This window comes from Thunnus thynnus, chromosome 18, assembly GCF_963924715.1.
Source record: "Thunnus thynnus chromosome 18, fThuThy2.1, whole genome shotgun sequence".
In the NCBI taxonomy this organism is placed as follows: domain Eukaryota; kingdom Metazoa; phylum Chordata; class Actinopteri; order Scombriformes; family Scombridae; genus Thunnus; species Thunnus thynnus.
This window is the reverse complement of record NC_089534.1, coordinates 20,404,253-20,420,699: the sequence shown is the minus strand read 5'-3', so window position 1 is coordinate 20,420,699 and position 16,447 is coordinate 20,404,253. Positions and strand designations below refer to the sequence as shown.

Below are 16,447 nucleotides of genomic sequence, written 5' to 3'. Positions count from 1 at the left end.
CAGTAAGTCTGCTTCTTGGAACCATCCTCAGCAAAAAGCACAGCATTAAAACGCCCATAAACATACAAATGCAATGAGTCCCCCCCCCACCGCCCGCTCAGTTTACCCAGTGGTCTCCCTTGGCTTTGCTTCAAAAATCCATTTTAAGGGTGTGCTGTGTAATAGTAATTTGGAGAGACTTTGGGCCAGCATTATTGAAAATGTGGCTCAGGGACTTAAGCTATCCATGAGTTTGCTAACACAGCTATGTGTCCTACAGCCTCAGCACTAACAGCAGGACACAGTGTGTGTTTATTCCTCTGCAGGACAGTCTGTCAAACCAAAGGAGAAGCAACATAAAGACAAATGCAGCCTCATTTTATGTGCTGTATGTGCATGTTTTGGCTTTCTTGCTAAATTAGCTCCTAAACTATCATTGCTGTCAACAAACACTGATGGCAGCAGAGCATCTGTTAATAATCTCTGGCAGGGATGGGATTTTTTTGATATTTGGTTTTAGATATGTCAATACATGTTTAATTGGGCGTTATATTGTTCCTTGCTTGGTATACTGTAGTTCCCTGTTCGTATCCCAGTTCTGTGTTTATCTGCATGTGTCCTTCCCTCTGTTCCAGCAGCTCAGGAGGAGGGGAAGCTGGTTGCTGCAGTAGGGCTCGTCCTTCCACTTGAATGTAGCTAATGGCATTAAAAACCTAGGACAACAAAAAAAAAAACACATACCCAGAAGAGCGCTATGTCCCTCACTATCCTGTGCGCTATGTGTGTGTGTGTGTGTATGTGTGTGTTTTTGTGTGTCTGGCTGATCAAATACACAGCTCTGTCTCCCTCTGACCCTCCCTGATGCTCTGCAGAGGTGCCCAGAACTTGCTGACTCACTCAGAGACAAATGGGCCACTTGGAGAAAATAGGATTTGATGTAAATGTGTGTTCCGCTGTGTATCAGCCATGCAATGTCACGCAGGCTAAACACACACACACACAGGCGTGCGTGCGCTTGACGCAGATACAAAGCACACAGGGTCACCGGTCGCCGGTATTGTTCACAGCCTGCAGGAATACCCTGCGAGTGCCGCTGAGACTGATACGGTTTATGTGTTGTAAAACAGTATTTACAGTTGGCAGGTAAGCAAAGTTCACAGCTGTGACTCACTTAAGGTGGGACTGAGGTTTCCATAAGACCTAAAGGTAAACGTGTTCCATTGCGGCGGCCAATCAGAGCCGAGCTTCAGTCAGTAGGAGGGACAGGTGTGGGCTTCAAGTGTTGTGTTTGGCCTGCAGAGCGGCCTGACGGAGAGCCAGATACCTGCCGGTGTATTTCCTTCCTCTAACTGTTTACAGAAGGACAGGGCCTCTCTGATGTCATTTTAAATGACCTCTGCTGCTGTTATTACATTATTGTTTGTCACAGTGCATCGGCCGGTAGCGATACCTTGGCTCGGGGCCCCGTCCTTTGGCCGGGCCACTCATGGGAGACGATGGCTGCCTTTCAGCACACTTGGACTGAGATCTGGATCCAATTACTCACACAGGGATAGCTGTGGTGTTAGCTATTCCTCCTCAATACCAAGGATGCCTATCAAGTCACTGTAATACTGGTATAAATGAGCCAGCAGCTTGCGCCTCAGCTGTTTATTCGCCGCCGCCCTTTTTCCACTGTTAGAGTCCTGAAACAAACTTATGTAAACAGAGGTTAAAGGTCTTGTATCTCATGTTTGACATTTTTATTTATAGACGGGAAGTTTGAGGTTCATGTTACCATAAGCAGGGACTTAAACATTATAATATTAATCAGACTTCTGAATTAAAGTTTATCCACTTGGACTCACTTGGGAAATTGTATCTATATCGATAACGAGGCTGCTAACTTTATTATGGGTAGTACATCTCATAGTTTTGTTTTAAATGAGGCTCTCACCCAATATTATAAATATATGAACTTGTAACAGATCAGATTTAATCAACAATGTTGTTAAACAGTAAAAAAACTGGAGCTTGAAATTCTTAATCACTTGGGATGAGTATAATGTATCTAAAAACAAAGGATCACAGTGTTTGTGAACCATAACCGTCTCCCTGTTTTCCACTAATTTAGTCATATCTCTGTCTAACTGAACCACACCCTGCCCCACATTTCTCTATATTTTATGTGTGTACAAAGGTTGAAATCATGACTTAGCAGCATTCTCCATTTTACTGCCGTTGACAGTATAATGTGACATGGCCGATCAGTCATATAACGTAACGTCACACAGGCATGGCATGTTTATCTTGCATAAAGAGGCCACTGTGATGAGAAAGGGAAGTGCTTGTTGCGCAGTAGTAGCAGTAGCAGACACTGGCCGTAACATTAGTCAAGCAGTCATGTAAGGCGCACTGCTCAACGTCAACCTCGTTTTAGATTTGTGTATGCCGACGGAGACCGCCGGTGTTTTCTGCTTTGCATTTGATACGCTTGTGGTAAAAGTTTCATTTACATTTTGAGTATTCAGCTCAAAAGAAACCTGGCTTTTTAGATGATGTGTTTGTTTACTTTCATCTGCAGTCAGAGGATGTTATCAGTTTCCTGTGTGTGTGTCCAGTACAAAGACAGGTCTGGGGACGTGTTCAGACTAGCTTAGCTCAAACACTGGAAACATGTAGCTTCATCCAGAAGCGAATGAATATACCTTCCAACGGTGTTGTGGTGATGAATCACTTATTGTATGTGTCAAAACAGTTCACTCCCCAGAAAAACACACCAGTAGATGTTGCCCATAGATGTTTTATTCTGGATTTCCCTCATCTTTCACAAGTTTCCTTCAGCACTGACATCAATAAAGTTGCTTTTTGCGTGTTCTTTTCAGAGCCACAGTAAACCAGTCGAGTAACATTTGAGTCAATTCAGTCCTGCAGCTGTCAGTTCAGTAACAGGCAGGAGGTCTGATAGAGAAAAAAAATAAGTTTGAACTTTATCATCCGTATCATACAGCTCTTATCATTTATTTTCTTCCTGCTTGCCTGCTTGCAGGTGAGCACAGAGCTGACCCCCGCGTTCGTCATGCACAGAAATACTCGCACACGTGCGCCCTCGCAGCCGACTCCCAAATTTCATCATGTGTCCAGCATTCCCTCTCCCATCTGTCATCCTCAGCCTTTCTGTCACACTATTTTCTTCACAGTTGTGCTCTTCTCTTCCACCTTTCCTTCTTTATGTCCTCTCTTTTTTTTGCTCTGACATAAATGAGAGGTGATTAAAGCTCCACTTGGCTTTCATTGTCTATAAAAAATACAATTTGCAGCTAAGGATTTGATCATTATTTAGGTCATTTATTGGTAAATTGATATGATATGAAGGATTAGCTGTTGAGTTGGAAACGTTCCTGTTAGTGTGACTCATAAATTTTGCTGCCGGCCAAATTCTGTCAAGTTGGGACTTCAGCTGGTAAACCAGTCGCTTTGGCAGGTGACCAGCCATCATTTGGCTGCACTGCTGTGATGTAACAATCTCCTGGGATGCCTAGTAGTTACAGATACTGTCCTTAAGTGCGAGGACCAGGGTTCAGCCTCTCTGATGGGGCAAGGATCTGATTTAGGGGTAAAAAAAGATTTCAATCACTGTGTGGATCATTTGAGCATATCTAAAATACCGGGTGAAATTTGGGTATCCATGCCTTTCAAATGAGTCTTCTTGTCTTCTAAACTCACTTTTTCGTATTTGTGTTTCTTCTGTGTCAGGTAACAAGCGTAAAGGCCTGCAGTGGGTAATAGATGTGACCATAGCTTACCCAGAAGCGAGGCCTATGGATATCCAGACCTGGATCTTTGGCTACAGGCCTCCCACAGTTACACATGTACACTACAGGTAAGGATAAAGACATGGTCCTTACATTTAAAGGAGACATGTCATGCTTTTTGTGATTTAGCAATGTTATTTATATACTTTTATGATGTCGAATGTCTGTGTTAAACATGGTCAAGGGTCCATACATATGTTAAAATGCTTCCTGCAAGTCAAAAGCCAGGGTTTTATTACCAAACTGGTTGCTAAGGCTGTTCCACGGGTTGATTGCATTGTCCACTCATATTTCGGATGGTATTCAGGCTCAGACATTTATGGATGTATTTGAGATGTTTCTATTTCAAGTAGATCCCCCAGTAGAGAATATAAATATAGACCTGAAAATGTGCGTGATACGTCCCCTTTAAGTTTCACTTTCCGCATAAGGTTTGTTCTAAGCTAGCTTTCAAAACCGTCATTTGTCATTCACAAGAGCGGGAACACCAGAACCATTATACTTTCTCATGCAAATGTACTATGCAGCCAACATGCAAAGAAACTGCAGTGTATGAAAATGTGCTGCATTACATCATGACATAAGGGCAGTAGTAGTAGTGGTCTTGTGTTAATCCATCATTGTTGCTGACACACTGTATAATTCTTGAGTTAAGACTTCTGTCACTCATCTCTATATCTATTTCTTTCTAACAAACCAGAGAAAAATACGCATTTCTTTCATGAGAGAAATCATATCACCATGCGGTCACATCACAGGTTTATAATAGAATTACAAATCACTTTAGGTTTGGCACACAGAGACTTTGAGACTGTGTTATTCATGTGACTCACTCACACAGTGTTCACTTGTACTGAGGGAGAACTTGAGGACCTTTTTTAAGTCCACCCACTGATAACACAAGTTTACTGCAGAAAAATCCACCAACTACCTTTTATACCTAGTGGGCAGAACACACCTGAGATCAAGGTTTTACAAGGCGCCTTCACATGTGACAATACTCAAAACCTAAGACACATCGACCTTCTTTTCCTCCATGTTGATCACAGGCAGAGTTGACGTAAGCGTTTGATCATAAAAAACAGATGTGTTACATTAAAATTAAAGGGCAGGATGGAGTATTTGCTTGCTAGCCTTGGCTGCAGGTCTGCTTATACATATGCTTATATACATATGTTTTTCCTTATATATAATCTTCCCTCCAGATTCCCCTCTGTTGCTAATCCATCCACTTGAGGATATGATGAAGGTGGGCCAGGATTTGATTTTCTGTAGGGCTCCATTTAAGATAAATATGGTTACATCAGAGGGGATGTATGCAGGCTCAAGCAGTGGTCCTCATGTAGAAATCATCTTGACCCTCAGTGTTCCTGTGCACCCTTGTTCAACCTCCTGACGCAGCTCGTGTGTGTGTGTGTGTGTGTGTGTGCGCGCAGGGTGGGATAGGGCGAAGTAAAAGGTGATTTATGAACCTCGGGTTGCCGGCCGTTCTCTGGAGGGTTCTCTGCCCACTTGGGCTAAAGCTAAGGACTCATTAAGTCTGTAATTAGGGGAGCAGAGGATGCACTAGTCCCACCCCGCCTCCGGGACTCCCTAATCAGCCATCGACACAATCAGCCTCCCTCGCGCGGTCAGCAGTTCTGCAGCCAGGGGATGGACAGAGAGGCACCCGACCGAGCTAAAGGCACAGTCGTTCCTGTTACAAGTTTGCACGCTCAGTTCCTCCCGCGCCAACGCCGCTGAACATAAAGAAGTTACACTATGCTACAGGTGAAGTGTCAACAAGAGGATTAATCAGGGGAACACTGTGGGGGAGTGGTAATGCAAACAGTAGAAATAGCTAGACCATTGTGACGCCCTACAACACAATTGCGCTGTGTCGGTTTAGGACAGTTTGTATCGTGAGTGCAGCCTTTGCTCAATAGCATTCCTTCACATAAAGAAATTACTTGAAAAGGAAAAAAAAAGTGCTCTTACACTACGCTGCACTCTAATAGCTGAGCCTCATGAACAAAACAGTCTCACAAAAGTCAGTGATCCCCTCACAGGTGAGAGCAAAGAGTTCATTAATCCAATTAAGAGTTCACAACAACAATTTATTGAGAAGATGTTAATGATGCTTGACCACTGGTTGTAAGCCAAGTGTTTTTGAAAGTAAATATCAGGCTTCAAGTTGTTTCAGTGGTCTCTGTGTTACCTCCTTTGTTGGAAAGTTTGACTTTTTTAATACCAAAAAAGGACAAAAAGTAGTTTACTTCAGACAAGGGAAGGTCAGAGATTTTGATGTCTCAGGGGAAATTTGTGAATTTTACAAACGGGTCTCTTCACAAGAATATACGGCCAAGTATTCTGCCAAGTTTGTTGTATTAGATGGTGGTTTTCAGCTGTGTGTAAGTTTGGTCATGTGTAAATTGAGCAAGAAAAAATCCTGAGAAAGAGCCAGTTTGTGCTGAAAACTCTGAGCTTTTCATAATGTAATAAAATAGAGATTTTAAAGGGAGAGTCTAACAGTGGTGCAAGTCCTTCGAACTAAAAAAAAAAAAACATCCTGACTGAACCAGAAGGGAAAACACTTCCAGCATGAAATGTTGCATTATGAATGTGGTGGGAATCGTGGTTCGTGTGGAGACGGTCATGACAGCAGCCAGAGATTATGTAATAGTTGTTATGTCCGTGCTGACCTGGATGAACGGCACCTGAGTTTCCAATGATGTGTCTCAGAGTTTCTACTTCGAATGGAGGGAATTTACTGACAGAACAGGGGCCGTCTCTGTTTCACTGTGTGTTTCAAAGAGTGTCGAGCCTCTAGATCCCCTTGAAATTGTTGTTTTACTACTATGGTTTCTTCAGAATTGATTGTGTTATCAAGAAACATGCAGAAAAGAGGATCCTCAGACCTCACGTACAGCCGAAAGGAAGCTCGACACCAAGCTGAGTGTCAGCCATTAACCCTTAATGTCGATTCAGCATGCTGAATGTACAGTGGAGCTTGCTGACTGGCTGTTCAGCAAATCAGCGATTACACTTAGTTTGGGTGTCAACATGTTTTTTCTGTCTCCTAAAAGAAGAGGACCATTGGCTGACAGTACGTGCAAAGAAGAACAAGAAGGTTTTAACACATTCATTTTTTTTTGTCTTTGTCAGATTGGTTTCTTTTTTTGGATTATAAATCATACTTGTGACTAGTTACTAGTGTCAGCTAGATGTCAACTTCGCAGCGTGTGCAATTCCAGCAGTTTAATAGGAGATATGAGGCAATGAGTTGCGTTTGATCAGTCGTCTTTGTGCGTCGGGGCCCTAAATCCGACTTTCTCAGCCTGACTGTTTCTATGTGAACTGACCTTGATAAAAGGCTTCTGTCTTCCCGTGCTATCGTTTTATGGCGCCATATAGATTACGACTATACCTGAGCCTCAGCTTCAAAACAGGCGGCTGAGAGTTGAGTAATATTCTAGATGGATCCACGTTGAGCGCTCTGCACTTTTTTTTTTTTTTTTTTTTTTTTTTTTTTTTTATAATCCTTCCACCTCTCTCTCTCTCTCTCTCTCTCTCTCTCTCTCTCTCTCTCTCTCTCTCTCTCTCTCTCTCTCTCTCTCTCTCTCTCTCTCTCTCTCTCTCTCTCTCTCTCTGTCTCTCTCTCTCTGTGCCTCCAGTCCTCACCCCTCAGCTCCACCCTCCCTCACTGTACGTGTCTGTCTCTTGCCCTCTCCCCCATATAATCTCAGCCTCCCAGATTGCAGCATCATAAGCCCTCCGTGAATGGCAGATGGGAGAGCTAGGTGGGTGTACAGAGGCCGAGCGAGGGCAGTAGTGGGTGTTAAATACGTTGAAATCCTTTTCTTTTAAATGCACCCTCTTCTCTCTTTTTTTTTTTTTTTTTTTTTTTTTTGCTGCTGTGGGCTTTTCTGAAAGCTGCTGTTTGAAAATGTCTGAAAGGTGACATGATTTATGGAGTCAGAGTCTGCCTGGTCATCACATAGATGCTTTCGAGCTGCACACCTGGCTTTCTCTGGGAGACAAGACAAGACCCACACACAGAATTGTTGAGCTTGCAGCCGTACCGCTTCCTAAGATTTTTTTCCCTTCTAAGCATGTTGGGAAGAAAAAGTCTGTATTTCCTTGTTGTTGTAAATCACACAACATTTCCTACCGTTTTTGTGTTTAAGGTTCATTCAACACCTCACCCACAATCAATATCTCTCACACGGGAGTCTTACCTGCGAGTGTAATGAGTGCTTTGGTAATTAGAGATGGTGTCTCGGGATAATGAATGAGTAGAGGGATTTTTTTTTTCAAAGCTTCGGGTCTTCAGAGGACTTTTTTCACCATAGAAACCCATTACAGGAAACAAATCCCCCCCTTATCTGTATTCACTTCATTCCACAGAAAACTCTTCTAAAGAGGTGTCGGGTAGAGGAAGTATGTGGATCTCTTGCTTCAGCAGAAATAGTAAAACCTCACTGTAGGAGTAATTCACTACAAGTAAAGGTCCTGCGTTCATAATCTTACTCTATTAGAAGTACATAATATTATCACCAAGATGTAAAGTAACAAAACTATATATTATAAGGATCATTATTTCTGTTGTAGTTGGTCGAGCTAATTTGAACAACTTTATAAAATCTTGTGCTGTTTTAATCTGCAATAATCTCAATCTTATAAATACATTTGTCAGTAATTGAGTCCTAAAAACCTTATTTTACAGTGTAATAAGAATATTTCAACTCATTTTTAATTGAAAGCAACGTGTTTGCTCTTAAAACGTGTGTGTAGAAAGTGTTTATATCCTGGAACAGCAGAGAATAAGGTAGAATTATGAAAATGTTGATTTTAGAAAATTTGAAACAAGTCGATATGTGTTGAAAACTGGTTCAAATATTTCTGCTACACTGGTGGATTTTTTTAAAGAAAAAAACTTTAAGGACTCAATTCCAATCTAAAATTACTTAAGAGTGAGATTTTAGAAATTATCATGTTTTTTGTGAAAAATAATAATTAGAAAAATAACAGCAGAAATCAGATAAATGTAGTGGAGTACAAAGTACAATATTCCTCTCTGAAGTGTAGTTGAATTGAAGTATACAGTAGAATAAAATGAAAATACTCTTTAAGTCTAAGTACCTAAAACCTTTTCTTAGTACAGTACTTGCACGCTGCCCATCAGAGGTGGTGAAGAGACTTTAATGTGCTGCCAGTTTCACTCTATGTGATTCTTTGACCTCTATGTAAAGCCTTAAAACAACATATCTGTTGTTCTCATGGACAGTTTATCTTTGGGAGGAGCCGCCTACGTCTTTACAGCTTCAAACTGTCCTCAAACATGAACAGCGGGTGGCGCTGACACCTGTGACCATAAAGTCAATAAAAATAAAGCCACGTAGTCAATATCAACCTGTGATGGTTTTATGACACATTTCTCCTGACCTCTGTACTGATAAGAGGTTGATGCACCCATGCTAGACTGTCATTAACCTCTACACTGCTCCCCCCCCGCACCCTCCATCACGCCACCGTGTCCTCAAACGACAACAGCAACACTGTGTCAGAGGCATATGGTCGGGGTGACCAGGTGAAAGCGTGCACTAGCCACATAGACGCAAAGGTGAAAGCGGTGGTAAGAGGGTCAAAGAATAAGTAGTAGAAGGCACATGAGCTGAATATTCAGCTTTAATTTGGTGTCAGATGTTTGTTAGCTGGTGATCAATATCTAGGAGTTAGAAAATGTCTTTTTAGATGAATCATCCGGGTTCAGCCTCTTGTGTTGGTTAATATCTGGTCTTCTGAAGTGTCATTGAGCAAGTCTGCGCGTCCCCACCCATGTTGTCACATAGCTGACCCAGCTAAGACTAACTTGTAATCTTTGACTGTTCTGCCCCGGTTGACGTGTTGACACCTGTGGTTAATGTGGTAACAGTGAGTGTGTAACAGTACAGGAAACACTCCTTGAATAGCTGCTTAGTCAGAAATACAATGCAAGAGCAACCGGTGTGTTTTTGTGTGTTTACAGCGCAACCGTTCATACTCACGTTGTGAATAATTGCAACTGCAGTCTGATGTCGTGTTGCACTTGGCACAAGCAGGTTTCCACACAGCAGCAGGTCACAGGAAAGTCGGTTACCTTGCTGAGGGGTTGGAAGTGTGTTGCCGCTCCTTGTTCTGTTACTCCCTCACAAAAATTTCAAATTATTTAGTCGACACAGTTTTGATGATGTTTCGCCAGTTTAATGTTTTTAATCCGAGGCGGCAGCAGTAGGATGTTTCGTTTGCATTCGCTGTACCTTAATACAGCTCTGATACATTGTAAAGACAGCGAAGAGTAAACAGTGCAGCTGAGATCGGTGATATCAAATTGCTGTGGATTACACGCTGTATCATTTCCTGTGAATAGCTCGTGCTCAGGTAAACAATCTGAATCCAGTGCAGGAACGGTGGACTCAACACGAAAAATGAAAACTACTATGTAAAGAGGTGATTAACAGGAATGCAACTGATGATTATTTTCATTAGTGATTCATCTGACATTATTTTTTTCAATTAATCGATTAATTGTTTTGCCTTTAAAATATCAGAAAACAGTTAAAAATGCTGTTATAATTTCATAGAACTCATGGTGACCTCTTCAAATGTCTTGTTTCTTCTGATCAATGGTCCAAAATACAAAAATATTAAGTTTATCATATATGACACAGGAAATTTGCAAATCATCGCATTTGATAAGCTGCAACCAGCAAATGTTTGTCATTTTTGCTTAAAAAAAATAATTGGAGGAAAAAAGAATAAATAGTATCAAAAATAAAGTTTGATTTCATGATAAAAATATTAAATATTATCTGTAAAAACATTGTAAATGTAAGGAAACTATATCCTTGTAATCCTACCAGGCATAAATAAAGACGGATAAAAACAGATATCACAACCTCTTGTATGACTGATGTGGAATATGTGACGCATATTCAGTTTTTATGTCAAATGTGCAACCGGAAACACATTCTTGAGGGAGTAGTAGCAGCTTTAACAGACAACAGATTATTTTATGACTGTCAGATGATGAATAGTAGTCAGAATGAATTAACTTTCTACATTAGCAGGAAGCATTATGAAACTTAGTATATACTTAATAACATGATGACATTGATGACAATAATGACGGGATTTTCCCTGCAGCGGTTGTTTACTTTATGGTTAACTGACATCTGTTGGTCTTACACACTTACAATAAAGTAAACAATGGGTTTTCCTCCCACACATTACTAATTCAGGCCATTTTTTTCTTTGTCATCAAGGCGGCTTTAGTGAGCTACTGATTACTTCCTCAATCAAGTGGATCATATTTTTAAAGAAATAATCATTTTGTCTATAAAATGTCAGAAAACAGTGAAAACTGGCTTATTTAATTTTTAAAGGGCTCATGATGTTTTCAAATGTCTTGTTTTGTCTGATCAACCGTTCAAATTCAAAGAGATTCAGTTTACTCTCATGTTTGACACAGAGAAGCTTAAAATCCTCACATTCAAGAAGCTGCAAACTGCACATTTTTGCTTAAAAATGACCCAAAAAAAACGAATCTATTGTCAAAACAGTTTGATTTATTTTCTGTCATTCTAATCGTTGCAGCTGTAGCTCATGAAACAACAACTTTCTTCCTTTTGAAAAATGACAAACCATTCAGTACGTTGACATGCAGACTATAATCCTGCATGATGTTGACACGGATCATAGAGAAACCTGATCATTTATATCCCTGTATACATGATCAGTATCCAAGTTTCTGATCATTTGCATGCAGGTGCGTCTTTGATTCCTCATCATTTCACACATTTCTGTACCAACTGATTCATTTCAACAGTTTTTGGGAGCCTGAACTGAAGACTCTGCTTGATTTAGCTTCTCCATCTGATCACCAGTAATAAAAAAACAAGAGCAAAGATACAGTTTATGCTCTACAAGAGTCAGACTTTGATTTTCATTTCAGCTTGTTGAACCCAACAATTATGATCATATTTTTTTGTTTTTCTGACTAAACAGTGAGCAACATGTGTTGATGACACACCTGTGCACGTAGTGAAGAAAGATCACAGTATCCAGCTTTCTAAAACCACAATAAAGCCTTATCCAGGTTTCTGAAACCAAGATATAACGACGATACTTGTGATAGTTGTGCTAAGCTTACAGTGTGCGCTGAGGCTGTTAGAAGTTGTTTCTAATTGTGGAACGTAATAAAAACCCTGTGATTGGCACACTGAGCAATAATGCGAACACTCATTAGAGGAAGAATAATTAGTATCTAATACATCAACTGGGAAAAGTGTGTACGGACTGTTTTAAGTTTTGTTAGATGGAGTTAGCGATCAGACACGTTGAGGAGTCCAGAAATGAGAAGGTATTAAAAACAGTGTTCCTCTGTATTGTGAATATGTTTTTTTATGTGAACAGGAAGTATTATGTATCACCATGTTGATAGTTTTCTCAGCTCTATCCCTTCTGGCTGAGCCCTTTTACATCTGCTGGAGGAGATTCTGCCTCCTCCATTGTTTTGTACAAGACCACTTCCTGGAACTTGGACAGCCTTGAGCCAGAGAGGAAACAGATTAAAGACTAAATGGAGCAATTAACGAGGGGACTCCTACGGTCCCTCAACTTCTCTCTGATTGCAGATAAGCACTTCTTGGCATTCAGCAAGCAAGAACCCTTAAGGGTCATGTGGAGTGTTTGGTTTACGTAGGGAATTCCCATCTCTGTTGATGCAGTATAAAACAAATAAACCAGCTGTATGTTTACTTCTACATACTACAGATAATGTCATACTTATTCATTGTCTAATCATTGCTGTAGCTGGTACGATCGACCCACGCTCCACAGGAGGATGGAGAGAATGAACTCAAAGACGGTTGTTTTGGATTAAATGAGGACCCTTATCTTAACTAGAAAAAGATAAGGAGCAGGACAGAAGTCTTTTGGTCCCAGAGCCACACTGGCTGCTAATCTTAATATTCACCTTTTGCAACATTGTGCCTGAGAGCAGGCCTCCCAGGGCGCCTCTTTGTTTCTCACAGTTTCACAGCCAGTGAGATTTAGGGCTGAATAGAGTCCCCAAACAATGACTGGCTACCCTCCAAAGAGGCTTGTTGAGTGGACAGACTTCTCCTGCCACAGTCCAAATTTAATTAGCTTCCTAGCCTAGTTAGGAAGGGAAACAATATCTTAAGAAAAAGAGCTGTACAGAAGCTAAGTGGTTCAAACAAGGCAGTAAATATGAAGGATCAGAAGCTTCTGATTTGCCTGGTTTTTCACACTAATTTGTCTTTCTTCTGATGAATAAACACATGCATAACTATCCAGGGGAAAATAACTGCTGCAATTAAAATCTGTTAACTGTATTTGAGATTTATGGTCTGTATTGAGCAAACTTTATATATTACCAACCATGAATGTTACGGCATCACTCGCGTGTAAGCACGTACATCATCTGTGTGATGCAGCGCGGGTCAACACGTGGTAAAAGTCTGACGTTGAAGGTTATTGACAGGAGGAACTGCAGCTCTCCCCAGCTGTCTGTCTGTCTGCGAGCCAGGGTGTCAGGTTAACAAGCGAGCCGCTGCCAAGTGGGTTAGGGTGGAAATGAGAACGCCTCCATGGCCCCACGCCAACACATCACCATCAGTTCCTCACCGCCACCACCACCACCACCACCACCACTGCACACTGCACACTGTTACGCACGCCTGCTGCACCTCTTTGCACAACAAATACAAATACCACCATACTCCTGTTTCTTTTCACCCAGCACAATATTGACACTAGGGTGGAATGTTTCCATTTTTCAGTACTGCAAACACGACCGCAGCGGAGCGTCGTTAGCTGCTCCGACTGTTTGCCTCGTAACATTCAACCTCCAAGAGAGATGTACACGGACTGATCAAAGTCTGTTTGTTTTCTGTGAACCTAAATGAGACCGCTGATGTTGGGCGCAGCTTGAACTTTTGTACAACCTTTTACAGTACATGTCAGCAGCCAATTAAAAGCCCTGACATCTGTACCACCTCTCCAGGGTTTCTGTACATTCTGGGAGGAAAAACGCATCTATATTTTAAAGCTTTAAAAGTATAAAGTACAGTTTATTAGTTCCTCACCGGGTTAAGGCAGATTCATTTTCAATTGAGGCGACTGTATAATTTGTTTTCAAGGATTGTAAGCAAAACCCCCATGGTGGAAGGTGTGAAATGTGATAAAATACATTCTTTAATATGTAAAGACAAATGTGACAAGTATAATTTGACAAAGTATCTGACAGTTTTATTTTTTTATACTGCGTTAATACTTCTACATCCAGTCGGTCACAATATCTTTGAACAACTTAAATATTCAGTGTCTTTTAACTTGTATGTTAATATACTGAGTTTAGTTTGTGAAATTCTTGAGCTTTTTGGTTGGATAAACTTGTATTTTTAGTTTTTTAAGTTTTCCTTTGAGCTAAAATGATTAGTCGATTAAAAGATCTATGTATCGACAAAAAAGATTTTGATAATGAATCAGGAAAAAATAGTCAGCAGTTGAATTGATAAAGACGGTATTTGTTAGTTCCAACTATAGTTAGGTATCTGAAATTATCCACAGGACTGGAGCAAGATATAGAGTCATGTGTTTGCGACACAAGAAATGAACCTTATCCACTTCCCATCCTGGTTAATTTTTGCTGCAGGTGGTTGAGTCTCTCGCCACTGTTACCGATGTGACCGCAGACCTTCTTCTCTAAACAAACCTGGCTGATAAACCAATGAAAGCAGCAGATACAGGAACATACTGTGTGCTATCTAAGCACACTGTGCTGATTTTTTTTTTCTCTGGACCTGAATCAGCAGCGCCTCCTCCAACCTCAGCTGTCCACAGGCCTGTGCAGCTGCTCTAGACACCAGAAGATCCTGATTTCTGCATGAATATTTCAGCTGCAGAAAAGCGTCGTGGCAGCCACCTGCTACCCGAGGCCTTTAAATTCTCAAACCTTCCAATAAGTGGCTCAAGGCAGCTCCTATTTTCCCTCGCCAGGATTACAGAGCTATCTGTTTACATTTCAGAGCAGGGTGGGCCTTTTGGAAGGCATCCTACACCGGAGCAGGTGTGAAAGGCTTGCACACGTTGCGTTAGATCATACATTTAATCGTTCATTCACTTATATTTAATGGTAACACCTTCACCAGTCATCGCTGTGAACAAATACTCACACAAAAAAATGTTCTTAATGGGAACCAACACCATAGATCACCACCAATCACCACAACTAGAAGGCACATACAGGAAAACACTGCTTTTAATGTTCTGATGCTTCATTTAACCTTTGCTTTAATTGCTACTTTCTGTCCATATATTAAATCAGTCTAATTGGACTTATATTCTCACTTATTTCCTCCTTTTTTTAGCAGTCAATTTTAATACTGGTGGTTAGTTCCTATAGCACATCAGTAACATTGAAGACACCCGATATCTGCAGACACGGTAGCAGAAGCTCAGTGTAGCGTCTTGCTTTGGCCTCTAATCACCCTATCAGGTGGCCACAGCAGCTCGGCTCCAGTTTTTTGCAGTTAGAGGTCTTCGAGGGCGGCAGTGCTGTTGTTGGTCAGAATCTTTTTTATCTTCTAAAAGTCAACTTTATTAGAAGCTTTAACAGATGATAGCAGTCAGTTTTTATCTTGAATTTGCTAGGGACATCTTTTTACAGGATCTTGTGAGCCTTCAACGGTGACGTGAGGAAGTTGTGTCCAGACATGCCACAGAGAAACACCCACACAGTGAACTGCTGGATAATGAGGAGAAGAGTCTGTAGATATGCTCTTAAATAAATATATGAACCAAACGGAAGTCTGTGTTGAATCATCAGATCCTGCTCTTCTGGTCTGTGGAGCAAGCAGGCCAAGCCTTTTCCTGATTTGGTCATACAGACTGCTTCAGTTCACAGTATCTGACATCTGACGGTAGCTGTGTTGACGAGGAGCTTTTTACACTCAGGTTGCAACTAATAGTTATTTTCATTACTGATTAGTCAACAGATTATTTTCTAAATTAATTGTTTAATTACTGTCAACCGTGGAATTTTTTTTTTTTATCACAATTTCATTAAACTCAGCATGATTTCTTCATATCGCTTGTTTTGTCCGACCAACAGCCCAAAACCCAAACATTCGGTTTAAGGCTGCAACCAACAATGCTTTTTATTATCACTTAATCTAACGACTATTTTCTCAACAGCTTTTGGGCCATAAAATGTCAGATAATGATGACTTCCTCACATGTCTACTTTTGTCCCAAACAACAGTCCACAACCCAAAGATACTAATCTTACTGACTAAAGAAAATATTCACATTTAAGAAGCTGGAACCAGAGAATTTGGACCTTTTTTAAATTTTTTTAATTAAAAATCACTCAAAACAATTAATTGATTATCAAAATAGTTGGTGATTAATTTAATAGTTGGCAACTAATCAATTAATCGATCAATGCACTAATTGTTGCAACTCTAATTCAGTTTACTTTCAACAAAGAAAAACTGAAAATGCTCACAATTGAGAAGCTGCAACTGTCAAATAATTAATAGATTAATGGACGCTCCATTCTGATGAGAATAAATGCTCAGTTAGACTAAAAATCTTAATTTTAGTTTAATTTAAACACTTTATTCAGA

At 40.6% G+C, this 16,447-nt stretch overlaps 1 protein-coding gene across 1 annotated transcript in view; it reads left to right on the top strand.

Moving 5' to 3' along the window:
- lpgat1 (lysophosphatidylglycerol acyltransferase 1) overlaps nt 1-16,447 on the top strand; it is a 52,923-nt gene that overhangs the window by 28,797 nt on the left and 7,679 nt on the right. Inside the window, exon 6 of the mRNA XM_067572327.1 lies at nt 3,715-3,841. Within this exon, the coding sequence (XP_067428428.1) occupies nt 3,715-3,841 (127 nt within the window). The remainder of the gene's footprint in view (nt 1-3,714; nt 3,842-16,447) is intronic.